At 35.7% G+C, this 20,777-nt stretch overlaps 2 protein-coding genes across 3 annotated transcripts; one reads left to right on the top strand and one right to left on the bottom strand.

The window, feature by feature from the left end:
• The first annotated feature begins 773 nt into the window (after positions 1-773).
• si:ch211-129c21.1 (uncharacterized protein LOC563087 homolog) lies at positions 774-13,938 on the top strand. 2 transcript variants are annotated; one of them, XM_067396227.1, is made up of 16 exons: positions 774-1,080; positions 3,701-3,830; positions 3,924-4,049; positions 5,741-5,886; positions 6,002-6,064; positions 6,185-6,283; positions 6,623-6,722; positions 7,325-7,435; positions 8,832-8,983; positions 9,084-9,256; positions 9,423-9,528; positions 10,063-10,285; positions 10,495-10,610; positions 11,321-11,475; positions 12,984-13,036; positions 13,109-13,938. In XM_067396227.1, coding segments are annotated over exons 2-16 (2,343 nt in total). In that variant the 5' UTR covers positions 774-1,080; positions 3,701-3,829; the 3' UTR covers positions 13,828-13,938. The 2 variants fall into 2 exon arrangements, with proteins under 2 accessions (XP_067252328.1, XP_067252327.1); XM_067396226.1 differs by having other exon boundaries at positions 776-1,080; positions 9,369-9,528.
• A 348-nt stretch (positions 13,939-14,286) lies between these two features.
• On the bottom strand, positions 14,287-20,603 carry scamp4 (secretory carrier membrane protein 4). Its single transcript, XM_067398706.1, has 7 exons — positions 20,245-20,603; positions 19,749-19,847; positions 19,505-19,633; positions 18,925-19,081; positions 18,736-18,837; positions 16,604-16,721; positions 14,287-16,466 (listed from the first exon to the last, which is right to left on the bottom strand). Exons 2-7 carry the CDS (start codon positions 19,753-19,755, stop codon positions 16,284-16,286), a joined length of 696 nt encoding a protein of 231 aa, XP_067254807.1. The 5' UTR covers positions 19,756-19,847; positions 20,245-20,603; the 3' UTR covers positions 14,287-16,283.
• Positions 20,604-20,777: the final 174 nt, after the last annotated feature.

Here is a 20,777-nt window from a genome sequence, read left to right as displayed (position 1 = left end):
ACACACATTTTTTCCCAGCACTTCAAATGTTATTTTTAATGTGATGACCACAAACATTATTTGTTCATCCTTCTGAGATTGTCCCCATTGTAAAACCGAACGTTTAAAAATATAGGAAATTTAACATTTGATAGAAAACACTTATCTAAAAATAAAAAAGACAGTAATTAGCATTTAAACCACCAGATGGCGACAAAGTAGCATTTATTTGCGCACATATCAGCCATTTCCTCTAAACGTTTTTCACTTCGTTTTTGACTAAATATTAAACATTATAAAATAACTAGGTTTAAAATACATTTTGTCAATGTGAAGTATGAAATACTCACAAAATCTTATGAAAAACAATAACTTTTATTGTGAATTACACAGAAAGCGAGCACCGCGCTCTCCCTTTGTAATCACAGCAGCTGCCAGTCAGTGCAGTGCAAGATCAATGATTTCAGCACACTTGTGAAAACACACATTTATTCAATTAATCTAACTAAAGTGCACAATAAATATTTAATATTTGAAGCTTTTTTTCCATATAAAAGTGTGAAAACTAATGGTCGAATTGAATTTAGCCGAGGAGGAACATTGAGGTACGTCTTTATTTATTTATTTTTTATGCTGTCTTGCGTTTGAATAACTAAATTAATGCTATGCCACACTATTTAAGTGACTATATTCTGATTATAAACTAAGTATTACACTACTGATGCTCAACACACCAGCAAATGACTCACCGGAAGTTTTCGAGCTGGCTTATATTAATGCGGAAGTTCTAAATAACGCTCCGTGCATATAGTCCATTATCTCCGCGTTTCCCAGTAGTACGACTTGAGAGGGCGTTCATGTACTATTTCCTACAGCACGTGAAGGCAGAATAAGTGCACGGCTCGTCTTCAATACTACACCATCTGATAATTTCCCAAGCGTCAAGAAAGCAGCTGACAGGTCACTCATGAGCAGGAGTTGCAGTCGCAGGTGTGGGTGGATCACACACCCAGTCAGACTCGACGCACTCTCGGAGCGACATGCTGCCTGACTACACATATTCATGAGCGACATTCATTCAGCCATTCAAGAGCATTTCTGGTGAGTTGATTTAGGTTTTTGGGCGAGTTGTAATAATATTTGTTTAGGCTAATTTAGTAGAATGAAAGACTTAAATACTTAATTATGCGCTAGTCTTTGTAAAGGTGCTTTAGTTTGTTCATAGTTTGAACAGGGTTTACTGTGAGTCCATGTGTACTATACTTTAAGGTTGACATCAGTTTACTTAGACTAAATGTATTATTGGTCAAGTAAAAGAAAGGAAAAGAGAAACGACAACATGGCTTCACAAGTATTTGGACCCTCACACTTAAAATGTCATTACGTTAGATACAAGTATCAAACCAAGTGGTGTTCATTTTGAAGAACGATAACAGAAGCTCACATGTAAAGCGTTTTAAATGATAAAACTATTGTTCATAATGAGGATGAAAAGTATTCACTTTGTGGTTGTCAAACGTTAGTTCATAGTTAATGAGATGAATTCACCACCACCTGTGAGAACTTGAGAAGAACTGACTTAATACATTAACACAAAAAATGTCATTGCAAAATTAACTCAGAAAACAGACATATTTTGTTATCTAATGAAATTCACTCTTAAAAAGAAAGGTTCCAAAGGGGGTTTTCACAGCAATACCATAGAAGAAGCATTTCAGTGAACAGTTCTTAAAAAGAACTTTTCTAAGTGTGAAGAACATTTTATTCATCTAAAAAACCCTTTTTCACTGTAAAGAACCTTTTGTGGAACGAAAAGGTTCCATGGATGTTCATGGAACCATAAAGAACCTTTATTTTTGAGTGTACTTTAAGTGACACATTACACCTAAAACAACAACTTAACAGCTTCTCAAGTCCTGCTCTGACTTGCCTGAACGTTAGAAGGGAATGTTCCCTTTTACACCCATCTGTTTACCCATGTTTTCATGTGATGCAACTGCTCACTGCTCACTTTCCTGCACTTTTAGTTTAAGTACATTTTTCTAGTGTCTTGGTTTGTGAATATATGCTATAGTAGTGCCACAATAGCATTTTGTTGTTATTGTTGTTCTACAAAGAGCTATAACCTTTAGCTGATGGATACCACCTCCAGCATTCACAATTATAAAGCGTATTTGTTTTAGTGAATTGAACGAACAAAGGCCAAACTGGGTGTGTTTTCCAACGTAAAAGTGTTTCGCAATATGTGTGACATGTGGAGTGTCACTGGAGGGCTGCAGGTTAATAAATCACAAATCGTGCCAGTTCAACCTGAACCTTGAATACTCTGGAACCATGATCTTAGTTAAATTAAAAAGGCATCGGTTTATACCTGAAGCTGGAACTACCAGTTGCGAAATTTGAATAAAGACAGTATGACACAAGAGGTATTAAATAGAATTTCTAGCTCTAACTTTTGTAATTCCCTCGATGTGTCATCAGGGTCTTTAGATGAGCTGTCAATGATATCACTTCCTGTTTCATGTTTTTTTTAATTAATTTGTTAAAGAATAAATAATTAAATAAAATGTAAATTATTTACAAAATTTTTAAAACAATGATGATAATCTTAATAAAAATTAAATATGTTATTGTTAAAATATTATAAACTGAATATAAATATTATAAATATTAATTGATTATATTGAATTATAAATATTAATTGATTTAAAAATGTAAATCATAAAATAACTGCATTTAGGTAATTTTATACAAATTACGCTAATGTATTTTTAAATAAAATTAAAAAAAAGAATAAAAAGTGCCTTGATTTATTATTTCAAACAATTTTTTTATGAATTGTTATTATTATTTTACAGTTAATACTATTATGCTAGATGCTTAAATATGAGTTTGATAGCAATATTTAATAATTGTATGTACAAGTTGGGAGAGGCACGTCTGATAAGTTCTTACTCAGCATTAATTTGATTTGATGAGTAACGGCAAGCCTGTCTGCAGTGAACTGAATCATTGGATTCATCCTCTGTGCTTGACTAACAACTGTTTTTGATTGGGCAACTGGCAAAGTAGGAAAATCATGCTCATTTATTTTTTTTGCACAAGCAAGCAATCACATTTTCTTCAGAAAACTAGCTCTTATCATGCCTGACTTCCAAAAATGAGCTATTTTACATTTATTTTCAGGTTGTTATTTCTTGTTCTTGAACCTCTGGATGTTGCTCAATCGAACACACAGACAAGAGTGTCTTGTTTGAATGTAAACATTTCAAACATGTCAGACATTGTAAATTATCTCACACAGCATCACGCGAACATGCAGCGGTGTTTTGAAAGCAAGTTTTCAGCCGCAGGCATCAACAATTTCAGGTATCTTTGCACCCTAATCCACACATGTCTCAGCCTGCCTCCTTGCACACATCCAGCCCAAACTGAGTGGGAAAACGACCCGTGTTTCTTGTTTTCAACAACAATGAGTCACCGTTGAATTCCTGGTGTTAAATACAGTATTGCGAGGAATGTTTAGGTAAAGCGGCTTTGAGTTGAGGTGTTTACTAAAGGATGAGTTTAAGTGGAGGATTTAGTTTTCTTTGAAATCTATGGTTCAGTGCACTTCATGCAGGAACACATCTTCAGTTGGATCTTCGTATTTGGGAAGTGGGAACAAATGAATGTGTGTCTTTTGAAATAGATCTGTTTAACATCTGTTTTTGTTCTACAGATGTAGACGGGACCGTGGACAAGGTTTATTTCCACTCCTTCAGCATTCAGCATCATGGACTACCACTTTTGGTCACAAAAACTCTCAAACGATAAACGTATATGTTGGATACGGATGCCTACATAACCCAGTATACTATGGATAAACATGACTTAAAAGCTGATTATTAAATATGCTAAATATTGAAGTATAATAATTTTATAGTTTTTTTTTTTTGTTCAAGTGAACAACAAAGCCATGTATTCTCCTCTGTTGTTCTTCATCATTCTGTATGGCATCTTCCTGACATTTTCCTATGCTGGATGGAGCAATCTTAATAATACGCCCCGAAAAACCATTCAGTATGAAGGTAAGAGTCTTTGTTTGTACAACTGTGAGCTAAATATTAGCATGAGTAGCAAATACAGTACACAAATATAAAGTATTATCTAACATAAAGTCTGTACGTCAACTCATTCTTTTGATTTTGACATGTGACGCCTCTTGAAGTCTTGACCGTATCTAACAATTAAAATAATATGACAATGTAAATCACAATTTTGAATGAATCTATCAAAATTATATTCAATTCATCGTTGTAAAACTTTAACGATAAACTAATTTTAATGACCAAAAGTGCACTACAAATATTTAAACGTTCCCCATTCAACCCTGTTACTACATAATTTTCCCCTTCTACAAAAAAAAAAAATTCTTTAACATTTTGACACCAAACTAAATGACATAATTTGGACACTTTCTACAACATGATGGGAGGACAAGTAAATAATTTTGTTCAATTTTCTTAGTTTTTACACATTGCAGTGTTGGGTAAATTCATCAAGCTCAATAGTCAACCCTGTTATTGTAAGAACATATTATTATCAAACAAATATTTTGCTTTATGAAAAGTAGTTTTCATATAACTACTAGTTTATCAATAACTGCAAAATAACATTTGGTACCAAACTAGTAGAGTGGAAGTTTAATTTGTAACCCTGTTACTTGCAACACATTCTGGGATGTTTTTTAATGTAAATAAATATGTTTATTTATTTTATGAACATGAAAATAAACTACATTTTTATTTTTATTGCTAGAAACTTTAAATTACAAAAATCAGGATTTTTAGTATTTAGACATGTCGCCAAATTTTGGTAACAGGGTTGAAAATCCCCATACAGTGCAATAGTCGAGTTCCAGAAGTAAAAACCCTATTAATTTTCTCTTTATAGGGAAATCGAATTTTAACGATAAATTATAAATATTTAAAGACGGCCTTGCTATGAGCTACGAGGTTATTAATCGATAGTATTTGCTTCTGTTGAAGCCTGCATTATTTCAACTTCGTTTTAAGATAATCGTGTTTAACAGCAGAATTTGTGGTGAAAACTAATATACCCATGACGCTGTGCAGAAAATTCCACCAATAAGAGAGTTGAAAAAAGCAAAACATGCCAAAAGATCTCTTTATCTCTGCCTAGCACTGCGAATCAAGTTGATCTCACTATGCTTTCAAAATACTGAAATATTTGTGTGCATATATGTATATTGCAATCACCTTAAAATATATTGTTTTTATAAATATAATCAACATTTTTAAATGAGTAGTTTTATATTTCTCCATAGTTTCTTAATTTGATTATGCTGTTCACAGTGCTTCATGGGATTGTAGTTCTTTCCATCACTAAAACCATTGATTTGTACCTATGTCTTTTTGTCCAGTTTTTTTTTTCCCTTCAAATTTTGTAATGTTACGATTCACCTCGTAGCTTCACCTTGTAATGCTTTAATGAAGACTTTTAAAATCCCTAGGAAAAAATACGTATGAGACCAGCACCACTGAAAAGGGGGGTGGACACTTTTGCACTGTAATGCAAATGAATGAAAAATAAAACTGCCTACATGTGCATATATAGTTAATATTTACTTTGACCTCCTGTGGTTGCTGAGCAAACATCTTCCGAAGGTTAAGCACCTCCTTTAGAGTTGGACCATATTCGTGTTTGGCAAATAGAAAACTCATTGTTATTCTACATGCATTTATGTTTTTGTCCTCAGATAACCATGTGATCACGTTTAAAGAGGACGGTATTTGGAATTACTCCACAATGCTGATTATGGAGGATCTGGGTTTGCTGGTGTTGGGGGCGAGAGAGGCCGTCTACGCCCTTGACATGAATGATATCTCCGTTTTCAAGTCTAAGGTGCCGGTTTGATTTCCTTTCCTTTATCTCTTGGCAACAACATAACAGAATTCTTTCACCCTTTTTCAAAACAGCACATCTGTATAGTCTGTATTGATTTCTCTCCACCCCTCAGGTGCTTTGGAAGGTTACAGAGGAGAAACAAAAGGAGTGCACCTCCAAAGGAAAACATCCTGACGTGAGTAAAGATCTCTGTCACACATGCTTAAAGACACGTAAACACATCAGTGGAAATACTCTGAACAAGGGAGTTTGTTTTTCTATATGATATCAAAAATCTGATTGATCACCTTTTCAGATCGACTGTCGTAATTATGTACGGATGCTGCATCAAATGAATGACGGCGTGATGTACGTGTGTGGAACAAACGCCTTTAGCCCCACCTGCGATTACATAGTAAGTAACATGACAAACAATATATTTTCATGTTTTAAAAAAATATTTAAAAATTTCTATGTTTCTATTATTAATAATTTAAAATAAAATGTTCTTTTATTCTGAGAAAAAAAAAAAAAAAAAAAAAAAATATATATATATATATATATATAAGTAAAATAGACAACAAAATTAAATAATTGTTTTTTTACAGTCATTGTACTCACTGTTTGCATTTTGTAATCCATCACTTTCTTCCTGGTATGAGATTCGGAACGTCAGGTTTCATGTGATCCATCAAGCGCTATTGTCATAGTTTTGAAAAACAAGATAAATAAAACATTGCATTTGTTTGAACAGACGTACAGTGACGGGCAGCTGAAGCTGGAGGGAAAGCAGGAAGATGGGAGGGGGAAATGTCCTTTCGATCCATTCCAGAGATCCTCTTCTGTCATGGTTGGTATGTATATCGTCTATGCAGCTTTTTGTAGCAGTTTAAAGTGACCCTATTATGCTCTTTCAAATATTACCTTTCATGTAGTGTATAATATAGCTGTTTGTGAATGTAAAAGGTCTTCAAATGTCTAAAAATGCATGACAAATTAAGTTATTGTCTCTTAAAAGAAAGAAAAGATTCTGAACTGCTGAAATGAGTCATCAGCAATTCTAGTCTCACGTCTTGTTTCAAACCTATGTAACAATGTAACAAATTTGCATAATGCCAGACTGTGGTCTTCACTGGCTGCCCGAGAACAGTGTCTGTCCGTATTACTGTATATCAAGCGCTGAGGAAGATCCAGAGCTGAAAATCGGATATGGTAATGGAGGCTGTCTGACCAATCAGAGCAGAGTAGGCTCTCAGAGAAGAGGAGTTTGGAGAGACTGAATATTCAAGCTCTTTTCAGACTCTGAGAAAAGTGTAATCTTATTGTAGGAGACCTCCAAAACAAAGTTATGGACTTTTTAAAATAGCATAGTAGAGGCTCTTTTGTATTGTGGAGGGTGTAAAAAATGTGTATATTTATTTATTTATTTATTTTTAATTAATTTATTTTGCCATAGATCAAGACCTGTATTCTGCCACATCTTTAAACTTTCTCGGTTCAGAGCCGGTCCTACTCCGCACCTCTCCTGTTACACTGCGGACAGTGTTTAAGAGCTCTTGGCTCAATGGTATGTCAGATGTGATGAGAAGACTTCATCCAGGAAACAAAGACTAATTACAGGCTTTTATTAGTCTAATTGTATTGATGACAGGCTTTGTGTAAATATCCTATTTTAGGCTTTGTGTGAATATCCTATTTTATAGTTTATAGCTGATTAAAGTATAAGTTTAATGATTGTTTTGGACTTTTGTTTTGTTTTGGATAATTACTTAAAAAATAAAAAAGCTAAAATTGAAAATGAGGGCATTAACATATTAGAAAATTGTCTCCAAACCAGTTTTATTTTAGTATTATTTTTATGCTATCGTAGTATTTATTAATATTTTGAATGAGCTTTTTTAATTGATAATTTCTATTCTCATTTAAATTTTAGTAATTTTATGTGCTTTTGTCATTTTTATTAGTTTTTTTTTTTTTAAATATTTCTATAGAGCTTTAATTTCTATTCTATTCCATTTCAGTTTTAGTCATTTTACTTCAACCTAAATTTAGTCATTTTTAGTAATTTATCATTCATATAAAGTTTGTAATTTTTTGTAATTTACTTATTTATTTGCCAGGAAACCTACGTGAAACCTACAGGAAACCACATGACATGCAGGAAAAAAGTAAATCATGTGCACAATTTACTAATTTGCTAAATCGAGTGAATGATTTTATTTCGTTCCCTAAATCGCACACACAATTTACTATTTCGTTCCCTCGGTTTCCTAAATCGCGGGCACGATTTTGCTATTTTGTTCCCTTCGTTTGCTAATTTGTGCACACAATTTACATTTACTATTTCATTCCCTTGATTTGATAAATCGCATGCACAATTTACCATTTCGTTCGCGAAATCGCGTGAATGAGTTTGCTATTTAGTTCACTAAATTGCGTGCACAATTTACTATTTCGTTCCCTCCATTCATTAAATTGCACACACGATTTACTATTTCGTTCCCTCAGTTTGCTACATCTCACGCACAATTTACTGTTTTATTTCCTTGATTTGATAAATCACATGCACAATTTACCATTTCGTTCGCGAAATCGTGTGTATGAGTTTGCTATTTAGTTCACTAAATTGCGGGCACAATTTACAATTTTGTTCCCCCCATTCGCTAAATCGCACACACAATTTACTATTTAGTTCCCTTGATTTGCTAAATTGTGCGCATGATTTAGCAAATCGAGGGAACGACTTATTTAAGTGTGCGCACAATTTAGTCTTCTATTTTTTTCCTGCATGTCATGTGCGGGGCTCCGTAGAAACCTTTCTAAATTAAAACGTTTTTAATGTAAGATTTATATTCTATATTATTTTTAGCTTTATTTCAGTTACAGAAAATGATTTTAGTTTTAGTTAACAATAACAGCACTGCTCTGAGCAAAGTGAAGTCACATTTCTCTACCCACTCAAGAGCCGAGATTCGTCTACATGGACGTGGTCCCAGAAAGTGAGGACAGTCCTGAGGGTGACGATGACAAAGTCTACATGTTCTTCAGTGAGAACGCCGTAGAGTACGACTTCTACAACAAGCTTGTGGTGTCGCGTGTCGCCAGAGTCTGCAAGGTAACACTTGACTGATCCCAAACAGTGGTGCAAACAGAAGGATTTAGCATATATAGCCCTGATCTTGTAAAGACTTTTGTAATTTTTCCCTGTTCTACAGGGCGATGTGGGTGGTCTAAGGACCCTCCAGAGGAAATGGACCTCCTTCTTGAAGGCTCGTCTGGACTGCTCTGTCCCTGAGCCCAGTCTGCCCTACGTCATACAGGACGTCTTTCATGTCCGCCACAAGAAATGGAGGAAAAGTGTCTTTTATGCTATCTTCACCTCTCAATCGTAAGTTTTGTCTTGCATAGTCTTTTTTTTTTTTTTTTTTTTACACATTTATTTCTATTCTGTATCTGAATTCACTCATTCGTTCAGCTCACAGTTGTGTTTGTGTATGCAGAAGCTCAACAGATCAGTCTTCAGCTGTTTGTGCATTTCATGTAACCGATATCAGTGAGGTGTTCTCTCGTGGCAAATTTAAGACGGAGGTGTCCGTGGAAATGTCTGATGTGAAGTGGGTCACGTACAATGGAGAACTTCCTGTCCCCCGACCTGGAGCTGTGAGTGGTCATTATTGGTCTTACAGTGTCTTTAAGGGGATGTATGATATATTTAAAGGTGCTATAGAGGATGTTTTTGACAACTGAGAAACCAAAGAGTGTTACTGAGTTTTTTAAATGAGTGCATGTGTAAGATCAAATGATCGCGTAAACGATTGGCTGATGTTTTTAAGGCCCTACTTCGTGCACAGATGATGTATATTAATATTATTACTTTCAGTGCACCTAATAAATAGTCTTTTATCAGTTAGTAAAGACAGTTTCAAGTAATATTGCAAAAATGTATAAAACAAAACATCCTCTATAGCACCTTTAATATGTTAAAATAGTTAAAAATACTTAAAAACTACCATGTACCAGAATGTACCAAGATTATGAGAATACTGATATTATCCAAAAACATGATTTAAATGTGGCATATTTATTGTAAAAATTATAGTATTTTTTTGCTAGGGTACCAAACATTTAAAATATATATATTTATTTATTTTTTCTTGAAATTTTTTATCTTATTTTCATGTGCAATCTTCACAGTGCATCAACAACGCAGCGAGGACTATGGGAATAGAAAGGTCGCTGGACCTCCCCGATAAAACCCTACAGTTCATCCGAGACCGGCCTCTCATGGACGACGCCGTCCGTCCAATCACAGGCAAGCCCCTGCTGCTCAAGAGAGGCCCGCTGTTGACACGCATTGTCGTAGACCTCGTAACTGCATCGGACGGACAGTCCTATCCTGTGATGTTTGTCGGCACAGGTGAGATTCCCATTAGCCTCTAGGGCAGAGCAGCTCATTAAAGTCAGTTAGAGGGTGTGTGTAAACTGTCATTCAGAGGAATGTTAATTGTACCTGGGACAGAGCTGTTTGAATTTGTTGTTGTTTTTTGTAGTTAAGTAGTGATGAAAAGCTGGATGTAAAATTTTGTTTTTGCAGTGCAAGTGCAATTGTTTTTTGTTTTCCATCAGAAAATGGTTATGTGCAGAAAGCAGTGAACTATGATGGAGAAATGCACGTAATTGAAGAAATAAAACTGTTTCAGAACACTGAGCCGATTGACGTCCTACGACTTCACCAGAATCAGGTACGCAAAACTGGGGCTAGGTATAGATAAAAAATTGCTGATTCAATTATATTCTGATTTATTTGGGTATAATTCAGTTCTAATGTTCATTTTTCTTAAATATAAAATAGACTCTCTCTCTGCCAATGCTGTATATATTTGCCGATTCGATTATATTCAGATTCTCAGCCTCTCAATTTGATTGATTCATTTTGTTATAATTCAGTTCAAATTTCATTTTTCTTCCATATGAAAGATTATCTTTCTGCTAATGTATTTGCCAATTTGATTTATATTTAGGTTCACAGGATCTCGATTTGATTAATTTGGGTATAATTAAGTTATAATGTCCATTTTGTTTCCATATGAAATATATTCTCTCCTAATGCTGTATATTTTAAAGTACACAAACCAGGAACTTAATTTTCAACTAAAAGAACTGGTTCTATGAATCATTCATTTCAGGAATTGGGCTACTACACTGGTTGTACTATATGTTTTTGATTCACTGATAAGAACCGGTTAGTTGTTAATGAATCAAACTACATGGTCACGTTGTTTGTTTGTTTTTGTGTCCTTAAAGACACTTTAGTGTTTATTTGAATAAATAATGAGTCATTCATAATTACATTATTATTTTTGTAATGATTCTTAATTGCTAATGATTAGAAAGCCAAAGTGGTGGAATGTTTAGTTGCATCGTTCATCATGAAGTTGTCTGTCTGGTCCAGTTGTATGCAGGCTCAGCGTCTGGGATTGTCCAGATGCCCGTCAGCAACTGCAGTCGTTATTCTTCCTGTCTGGACTGTGTGCTGGCCAGAGACCCTTACTGTGCCTGGAACGCCACAGCTCAACAGTGCTCTAGATCACCTGAGGATGCAAAAGGGTAAGACCCTCACCCACAAGCACAATCGCATATAAAAAAATTGCCATACCTCATGTCGCTCCAAACCTACATGAATTTCCTTTTCCCGGGGAACACACCCACACACAAAAGATATTTCGAAGAAAGTTCACACTGTTCTTTTTCATACAACAAAAGCATATACTGACTAGGGGCTATCAAACTCCAAGGAGGACAAAAAAGAAAAACACCTCAAAAGTGTCTCGTACATGTACACCAAGTCTTCTGAATTCCCTTTCACTGTAACTAATATAGTCAAATTGTATATTTATTAAACTCACTTTGTTTTTCAGCAAATAACTTAGATTTTTGGTTTATTTATTTCATTTTATATGTAATCTTTTAAAATGTTAAGATTGAATTAAAGGTGCAGTAAGTGATTTCTGAGAAACACTGTTGATTTTTGAAATCTAGCCCAACAAACGCACCCCTCCCTTTATTGCTCCGCCCCCAAAGAGCGGATGTCTCATAGGCTACATTCACACTGTCAGTGCTGATCTGATTTTTGTACATATCTGATTGAAATGCAATCAGATTCAGCAATAAAATGCGATTTTTAAATCCGTTTCATTTGTGATTAGAAATCCTATTCAAATTGCATTTCTGGAAATCTGTTTGAGTCTGACTGGATTTCATGTGGCTTCTTCAAGAGATGTGAAACAAACATCAGACACTGTTATAAGAAAAATGTAGAAATTCACTGCTGAAAGAAGGCTGTGTTGTTGCAAAGTGCCGTACGAGCAGAAATTGGCAATATTACGGAGACGTGTTTTGAGACGGGCGGAGACAACCGCACGGAATAAAGCCGTTCATAAGACACAGTAGTCCAGCGAGGTGGCTGCACATGTTGTAAATATGACATCTGTATTGCAAACCCCTCCATGCTGCTTTTGTTGTTGTTTTTGCTGTATACCTACCAACGCAATGTCATTGCTATAGAAACCAATGCAGATATTCCGGAAAATGAAAGAGCGGCATGGACACACAAATCGGATCTGAACAGTTGCAATACACAATGTGGACATCAATAATTTTAGTTCAGGCCTTCCCGCTTAGGTCTCTCCAGTGCTGGAAAGCTTTTCCAATATTAATGTGGGTCCTAAAGCTTTTGCCTGATCATAAACATTCTCTTTCCAGTGATATTCCTCTGACCTTTTCTCTTTTGTAATGTCTCTTAGCCATCTCTCTTTCTACAGTCTTTCTTCAAATCTCCCTCTTGCATACTCTCTCTACTCCCCCATCATGGGTGGACACGCCCCCTACTGATGATTGGCTAAAAGTGTGTCGTGCTCAATCCGATCCACTTTTAACATAATTTCTCAGAAATTGCGTACTGCACCTTTAATATATTTAATCAACTTTAGCTTTTTTTTTGTAGCTGAGGCTGAGTAAATCATTCCTTAATCACCACTTTGCATATCTAATATCTGCTTGACTATATTTAGGTGCGTATTATGCCGACAGTTAACGTCACACTTTTTGCATTTTAGTAATCTGATACAAAGTCTGAAAGATGTGGATGCCACTCGATGCCCAACAACAGGTATATAGTAACTTTTTTTCTGATTCAACATTAAAATCAGGGCTTTATTTAACATTATTTTCCCTTCATCAGCTACCATGGAACCAAAGATCCACTCCCTGGTGCTGGGAAACAACATCAGATTGCTGTGTCGAGTAGACTCTAACCTGGCCCAGGTCAACTGGAATTTTGCTGGAAAGCCACTCCCATACTCAAACAGGAAGTATACTATTTATAGCGATGGCATCCTTATCTCCAACGCCTCAGCCACTGATGCTGGACGCTATACCTGCACGTCAGTCGAGCGTGCGAAAGGGAGACCGTACGCCCAAACACTGGCTGTTTATGACTTACGTGAACAATTACCAGTAGATGTGACCGATAAGATTAAGACCACATTGGGAATCCTTCCTGAAAGCTACACAACATCATCAGGTTTGCATAAAACTGAAGAGGCTCCTTCATTTGCTACAAATCAAAGCATTGAGAATAAATGGATAGTAATGCAAGTGGCGCTGGCCGTGATATCTGTTATGATGGCCTGTCTGCTTATCTGGAACTTGTACATGGGCCACATTTCTCCATTTATGTGCTGTGGAAGACAACCAATCAAAAGCCCCAGGAACCTTCCAGAAAGGGAATACATGCACACAGGAAATGATGTTGTGGACAGTAAACAGCAAATGGTCAGGTTGTGTGTCACAACAAACAGTAATATTGAAGCAACCAGCTTCCACAGGAATACCGTCAATGGGGATACGTCAACGGACATTCATATTTTTAAGTACATTACAGACGAGTCTGAGATTTAAGATTTGATTCTTTTTGTCATTTTTATACGTATTTATTTTTTTATTAATAATAAAACATTTAATAAAAATTCACATTTTAACTAGCAAAGTTAAAAGTTTGTCAAAGCCTCTTTTAAAAATGTAGATAAATATGAAAAAAAAAAAAATTCTCGAAATATGAAGGTAAAACATTCTACCAGCTGTGTCTGAAATTGCATACTATCCAAGTAGCTACTACATTTGAGGAACAAACTTCACAAAATCTTCGGGGCATTCACTCTCTCATCACCTCGGCTATGTCGCTACTGTATGAATCTCAACACAATCATAGTAAGTCAGTATTATTTGGTGCCGTGACCCGGTGTTGTACTCGAGCACACACTTCTTTATAACATTGTCTGTTCCCTCTCCTGTTTTACCTCAATTAATACTATGAATTCGGACATGCTGCTCATTTCACGTACCGCTTTCTCCTGTTATTTAGAGGGAAGTATGCATTAGTGACTGCAACAAAAGCGACTTCAGTCTGAAAAGGAATGTTTTTATTGAACTGAAGTTGGAGAGTCATTCCAGTCACATTTCATATGCAGGATTGTTAAATACATTGGCTACACAAAGCCAGTTGTCGAACTTTGCAAAATCAACCTCCTGTGGCTCTGTGGAGGGAGATCTTGAGCAAAGGGGACCAAAGATAACATCACATATTAAAATTGAGTGTCTTAGCCTCCAGCCAACCACAACTGTAAACACAGTGAGATGAAACAAAGAATAAATGCAAAATGCATATTTATACGCTAGTAGTAAAAATAGCACAGGATATAGCCACATCCACCAATTAAAGTTGTAGCACTTGAGGGAAACTCGAAAGCTATTGGTTCACACATGCTTAATATGCATGAAGAATTAAGGCGGTCTTCGTTTCGAAGATGTGAAAAGCTTTAAACAGAAAGACAGCAGGCACAAGGTGTGTTTGCAAGGAAACGTTTCCGGTCAAAGATATATATATATAAAAAAAAATCTGCAATGCTTTGCTGCAGTGTATAAAAGGGGCGTGTCATATGCAGATCATACCATTTACAAAGACATTTAATTCATGCTTGTGAATCTTAAAAGTCTGTGAATAATTAACCCAAGTAAAAAGGTTGTAATTGCAAAAGCACTGATGTGGAAGTGATGCAAGAACGAATGTCTTGAGGTAAATAGAAAAGCTGCCATGATTTAGAAAAGAACACTCGGACATGCTTTTTCCCCTCTCAAAATTCACTTTCCCTAAAACAGTAAAGTGACTATGTTTTTTATTTATATATATATAATATATTACACACACATACTACCTGTCAAAAGTTTTTGAACGGTAAGATTTTTTTAATGTTTTTAAAAGAAGTTTCTTCCGCTCACCAAGGCTTCATTTATTTGATCCAAAATACAGTAATATTGTGAAATTTTTTTACAATTTAAAATGACTGGTTTCTATTTGAATATATTTTAAAATGCAGTTTATTTCTGTGTTGGCAAAGCTGAATTTTCAGCATCATTACTCCAGTTCTTCAGAAATCATTCTAATATGCCAATTTGCTGCTCAAGAAACAGGATTATTTGATGAATAGAAAGTTCAAAAGAAAAGCATTTATCTGATATATAAAGCTTTTGCAACATTAAAAAAAAAAAAAAAAAAGAAAACTCTTACTGACCCCAAACTTTTGAACGGTTGCGATAATGCTACAAAACCTTTCTATTTCAGATAAATGCTGCTCTTTCAAATAAATGAAGCCTTGGTGAGCAGAAGAGGCTTTTTTTTTTTTTTAAATCTTACCGGTAGTGTGTATATATGTATATTATATATATATATTTGTGTGTGTGTGCATTCCTATCAATTTCTTTTTACATGATCTTTCAAAGATGGACTAATTTAAAAATCTGTTACGCAACTATTCATTCTCAGACAAGTCAATGGAATGACATGAAAAATCAAGGCTCAGATGAATGGAAATCAATTCAATATAATATTACAGTGTCCATTTTTTGCTATTTTTGTACTAATGTTCCACCATTTTGCTGTCAGTTTGAGAGTAGTATGTGTTGATGTCTTTAAAGGAGCAGTTTGCTTATTTTGGTTGGTCATTTAACCTTCTGGTTAGCGTTTCTGTCAGTATTTGTACCCAGAACAGGGGTTTGACACATTTTCGATCATCATTCACTTCTATTTAAATCAGCATTAAAGTTTTTCAAGAGATCTACTCTTGATAGCTCAAAAGAAAAGAAACTATGTGTATACACATTCTTTGAGGAGTGATTAACATTCAATCTTTTCGCAATAAAAAAAAAAAAAGATTGTACAAATGCAAAATAACCATTCACAAGTCCGTGATCTGGCTGAAGTGGCACAAAAATATTGGGTAAGGTCCCTCTGCAAACTGCCCCTTTAACATTAAGACAAACAGTGGTACTCTTGCTCCATCTGTAGTTCAGAAAAGGTATCACCAGGGTCCGCTCTCTGGGTAGTTGGGCACAGCGGCTGGATACTGAGGCAGGCTTGGGCCGGTTTCAGAGATGGCGTTAAATCCAGCTTCTCTCACAGTGGGGTTCTTCCATGCACCCGTGCTCCATTCTTCCTGTGCCCGCTGAAAACTGCCTCCTCCACCACGATATAGCCGATGGACCTTTGAGGGGACAAAACTAATGTGACACAATGCTCTTTTGTTTTGATTTAAAGGTTTATTCTTTGAAGTAGTTATTTTTGTGCATCAGCTATGCAAGTAATGGTGAGATAAGGGTTGCGTGTATGTGCAAATCATACCTTGATGAGGACAAGCCCCATGAGAACCGTAACTACGGTAAAGAGCAAAGTACAGATGAGCATGAATATAGCCGAGATTACGTTTGTGCCGAAAAAAATCACTGTGGCAATCCAACCACTGCGAAGAGAGAAAAAATAGTGAGTTAACATCATTGGAAGTATTAAAATGGCCACACAAAGATTAACTTTATTGATAAAGTTAAGCTCAATCCACAACATTTGCTAAATAATAATAATGTTGATTACCACAAAATGATCGCTTTTAAAAATTAAGAATAAATAATATATAATTGTTTTTATCATCACAATTAATTATCAAAAAATAAATCACAGTTGCGGTAAAGTAGACTACAAACCACTTTTTATCATCGGTAAGATTTGTTTAATGTTTTTGAAAGAAGTCTCTTCTGCTCATGAAGACTGCATTTATTTGATTAAAAACAGTAATTTTGTGAACTATTGCAATTTAAAATAACTCCTTTTTATTTTACTGTATTTTAAACGGGACCTTTTACAAGATGTAATATAAGTGCCCAGAATGTGTCTGTGAAGTTTCAGCTCAAAATACCCCACAGATCATTATATCTTGTCAAATTTGCCCCAATTTGGGTGTGAGCAAAAACAAGCCTTTTTTGTGTCCCTTTAAATGCAAATGAACTGCTGCTCCTGGCCCACTCTCCAAAAGAGGGTGGAGCTTTGGTTGCTTAACAAGAACAAAGCTGGAGAATCTCACGCAGCCAAAATGAAGATTGTCAGTAACAATATTCAGCCTTACATTGTTCAAACTGGAGTCGGACACTGATGGAGAGACTCGGGAAGAAGTTACAACTTACAGAATGAAACTGGATGTTTCTCAATGGTTAGTAGATAAATTTATGTAGTAGTGGAGTTGATTCACTTTTGATCTGAATTTAAAGGGGTAGTTCAGCCAAAAATGAAAATTATGTCATTAATGACTCACCCTCATGTCGTTCTAAACCCGTAAGACCTCCATTCATCTTCAGAACACAGTTTAAGATATTTTAGATTTAGTCCGAGAGCTTTCTGTCCCTCCATTGAAAATGTATGTACGGTATACTGTCCATGTCCAGAAATGTAATAAAAACATCAAAGTAGTCCATGTGACATCAGTGGGTCAGTTAGAGTTTGTTGAAGCATCGAAAATACATTTTGGTCCAAAAATAACAAAAATTACAACTTTATTCAGCATTGTCTTCTCTTCCGGGTCTGTTGTCAATCCGGGTTCACGACTCCGTAGTGACGCTGCTGACGTGTTATCCGGTGCCCCCGAGCTTCGTTTACAGTCTGAGGGAGACACACGCTGTATTCAAGCTATTCTACATTGTTTGTATTTTGGTATTGCTATATTTTTTTTTAAATGGTGCGTAAGTGTGCATGTCGCGGATGTCCTAATCGCCAAAAACAACCACAGTGACGTAAAAGTGCATTACCAACGCCGACAGATGAAAGGATTCAATGGAAAGGATTCCGGAAGAGAAGACAATGCTGAATAAAGTCGTAGTTTTTGTTATTTTTGGACCAAAATGTATTTTCGATGCTTCAACAAACTCTAACTGACCCACTGATGTCATATGGACTACTTTGATGATGTATTTATTACCTTTCTGGACATGGACAGTATACCGTACATACATTTTCAATGGAGGGACAGAAAGCTCTCGGACTAAATCTAAAATATCTTAAACTGTGTTCAGAAGATGAATGGAGGACTTACGGGTTTAGAACGACATGAGGGTGAGTCATTAATGACAGAATTTTCATTTTTGGCTGAACTAACCCTTTAAATGCAGAGGACAAATTCCGAGTGTGGTTACCTTCGCATTTCACTTAAAACTTAAAGGTATTAATTAAAAAACAAACAAACAAAAAACTTCTGAACAGTAGTGTGAATGGTGCAAGTGTCTAAAGGGTTGAAAGGCCAAAATTACTTTTTTTAAAGCACCTGCATTAATTCTTTTAAACTGTTATGTCATCATGAAACTGAAGATTTTTAACTTATGGGATGTAATCTATTAGTATTTGTTGTCGTTTTAATTGGTAATTAAGCCACAAATTATGTGAATTGAACTCATATTAAATACTGAATATCCTAACAATTCATTGTTACTCACCATGCACCCCAACCTGATATTCCAAGACTCTGGAAGAAGGCGAGAATACATTGCAGGAAGAAAATGAAGAAGAAGGCCATGAAGTTGAAGGAACTATCAGCCCTGAAAAGACAAAAAAACAACAACAGTTCAATCGAAGTGAAAAATCAAACTCAGCAAATGTGTCTTTCCTGAAAAGAGTTTCCTTGCCTGAATGCTTTATAGAGCGGCCTGAACCAGCAGGTATAGCTGCATGGGCTGAAAATCAGCAGCCAAAGGAGCGAAAAGCCAAAGTTGATCGCTCCACCACCTCCGGCCCACCAGGCTATGCAGGCCACCACATTAACACATAGTGTGATAGAGTATACTGAAAAAACAGAATACCAGTCATCAGATTAATTCTGTCCGCTAGAGGCATATTCAAAACAAAGGCGTAGCTTGATGACGGCATGTGGTCTCCATCTCAATGGCCGGTGGAAACAATCAGGATAGGACTCGGGAAGAAATCACGTTCACGTTTTTGCAAAATAAAACAGAGGGTAACGCGGGTATGATGCAATTGACAGGCAACTCCTCACACATCCCGGTGCCTTGATTAAAATTCTTTTAAAAATTAAAAACTCTTTACAAATAGTTGGAAACATTTGGGATATTGTAAGTACCCAAGTGAACAAAATATATAACACTGGCCTAGTGGTTTTTGGATATTTTACTGCAAAAATCATACATATTGCTTCAGTCAAACTTAGGGACTTCTGAAACCCAACTATTCCCAGTTAAGTTTACTCACACATCCAAAGATTGTAAACACGACGCACAAGCTGGCGGTGGGGTTGCGGAATTTCCTCATCCACATTCTGGTAAAAACATGGCTTTATGCGAAGAAACTTCGGCAGAGGAGGGAAGTTGTTCGTTCGATCTGTAAGGCAAAATGGGAAGTTATTCATTTTTAACCACAGCAATAACTAGGGTCCAAAAATTGGATAAAAACAGTGACATTTATAGTTTTTATATACCAACCAAACCTGACCTACCTGTCATTTCTCAATTTTGAGAAAAAGGTGGAAAATGTTGATGTTTCTGGTGCTAATGAACTTTTCCCTCTCTGACCTGATATACTGATGTTTTCAGTGCTAAAAGAAACACAGATATCTTAAAAACATGAAAAACATTTTTTAAAAATAGTTTAGGATATAATAATCAGCCATTAATTCTGATTACAAAACTTGAGTACATTAAGCAAAATGATATAAATAACTCTTTGTTGTACACGCCACATAAGATCATAACAGATGTAGGGTTTGTTTACTTTGTATTAAATATGCGTTGTTGTTTATAATAATTCACGGTATTTTACAGCATTACCTATATTGGAAAACATAGTACAGGCCAGCAGCTAACCATGCACTGTTCAGCACAACTGCAGTGGAAAATCAACTGTCAAACTATACCACATCTACGCAAAACAGAAATGGCATTTCGTGTGCTTAAAAAAGTTGCTTTCATAATACAATAAAACCTCAGACTTACATTCCTGACGATACCGTTAAATAGTTTGATGGGGATGCGTCCGTCTGCAGTCTGCGAATCCTGGCGATCACGTGGCGGACTGGAACCGTTCTGGGAAATGTAGTTCTAAACGCGGCCTGTTTTGCACGTAGCGGACGGAAGTTGTAACTCTTGAAGACTACAAGCCCCATCACAAGATGATCAAAGGTGTGGTCTCGGCGCTTGTGACTAGAATATTTACCAGTTTCCCTGCCTTGTTGCAATGAAAAACATATGACACCTTTCTGTTGTTTTTGTTAGAAACTTGAACATATTTTCGTACTTTGGAATTTTATCTCAAGATCTTTTGCGGAATTTCTGACGTTTGTGCGTAGCTGTTCAAATATCAATCTTTAAACATGTCAAGCCCCTTCAAAAACACGGAATCATTACATCTCAACAGTTTTATTTATAAAAAAACAAAACAAAAAAACCCACTTCAATTCTTAAATTGAAAGCGTATTTCACTAAACAAAAACCCTAGCCAAAGCTGTGAGTTCCACGGAATAACTTTG

Source organism: Chanodichthys erythropterus, chromosome 10, assembly GCF_024489055.1.
Source record: "Chanodichthys erythropterus isolate Z2021 chromosome 10, ASM2448905v1, whole genome shotgun sequence".
NCBI lineage: Eukaryota > Metazoa > Chordata > Actinopteri > Cypriniformes > Xenocyprididae > Chanodichthys > Chanodichthys erythropterus.
Note: the sequence above shows the minus strand (reverse complement) of the source record. Positions and strands in the feature narration are given on the sequence as shown.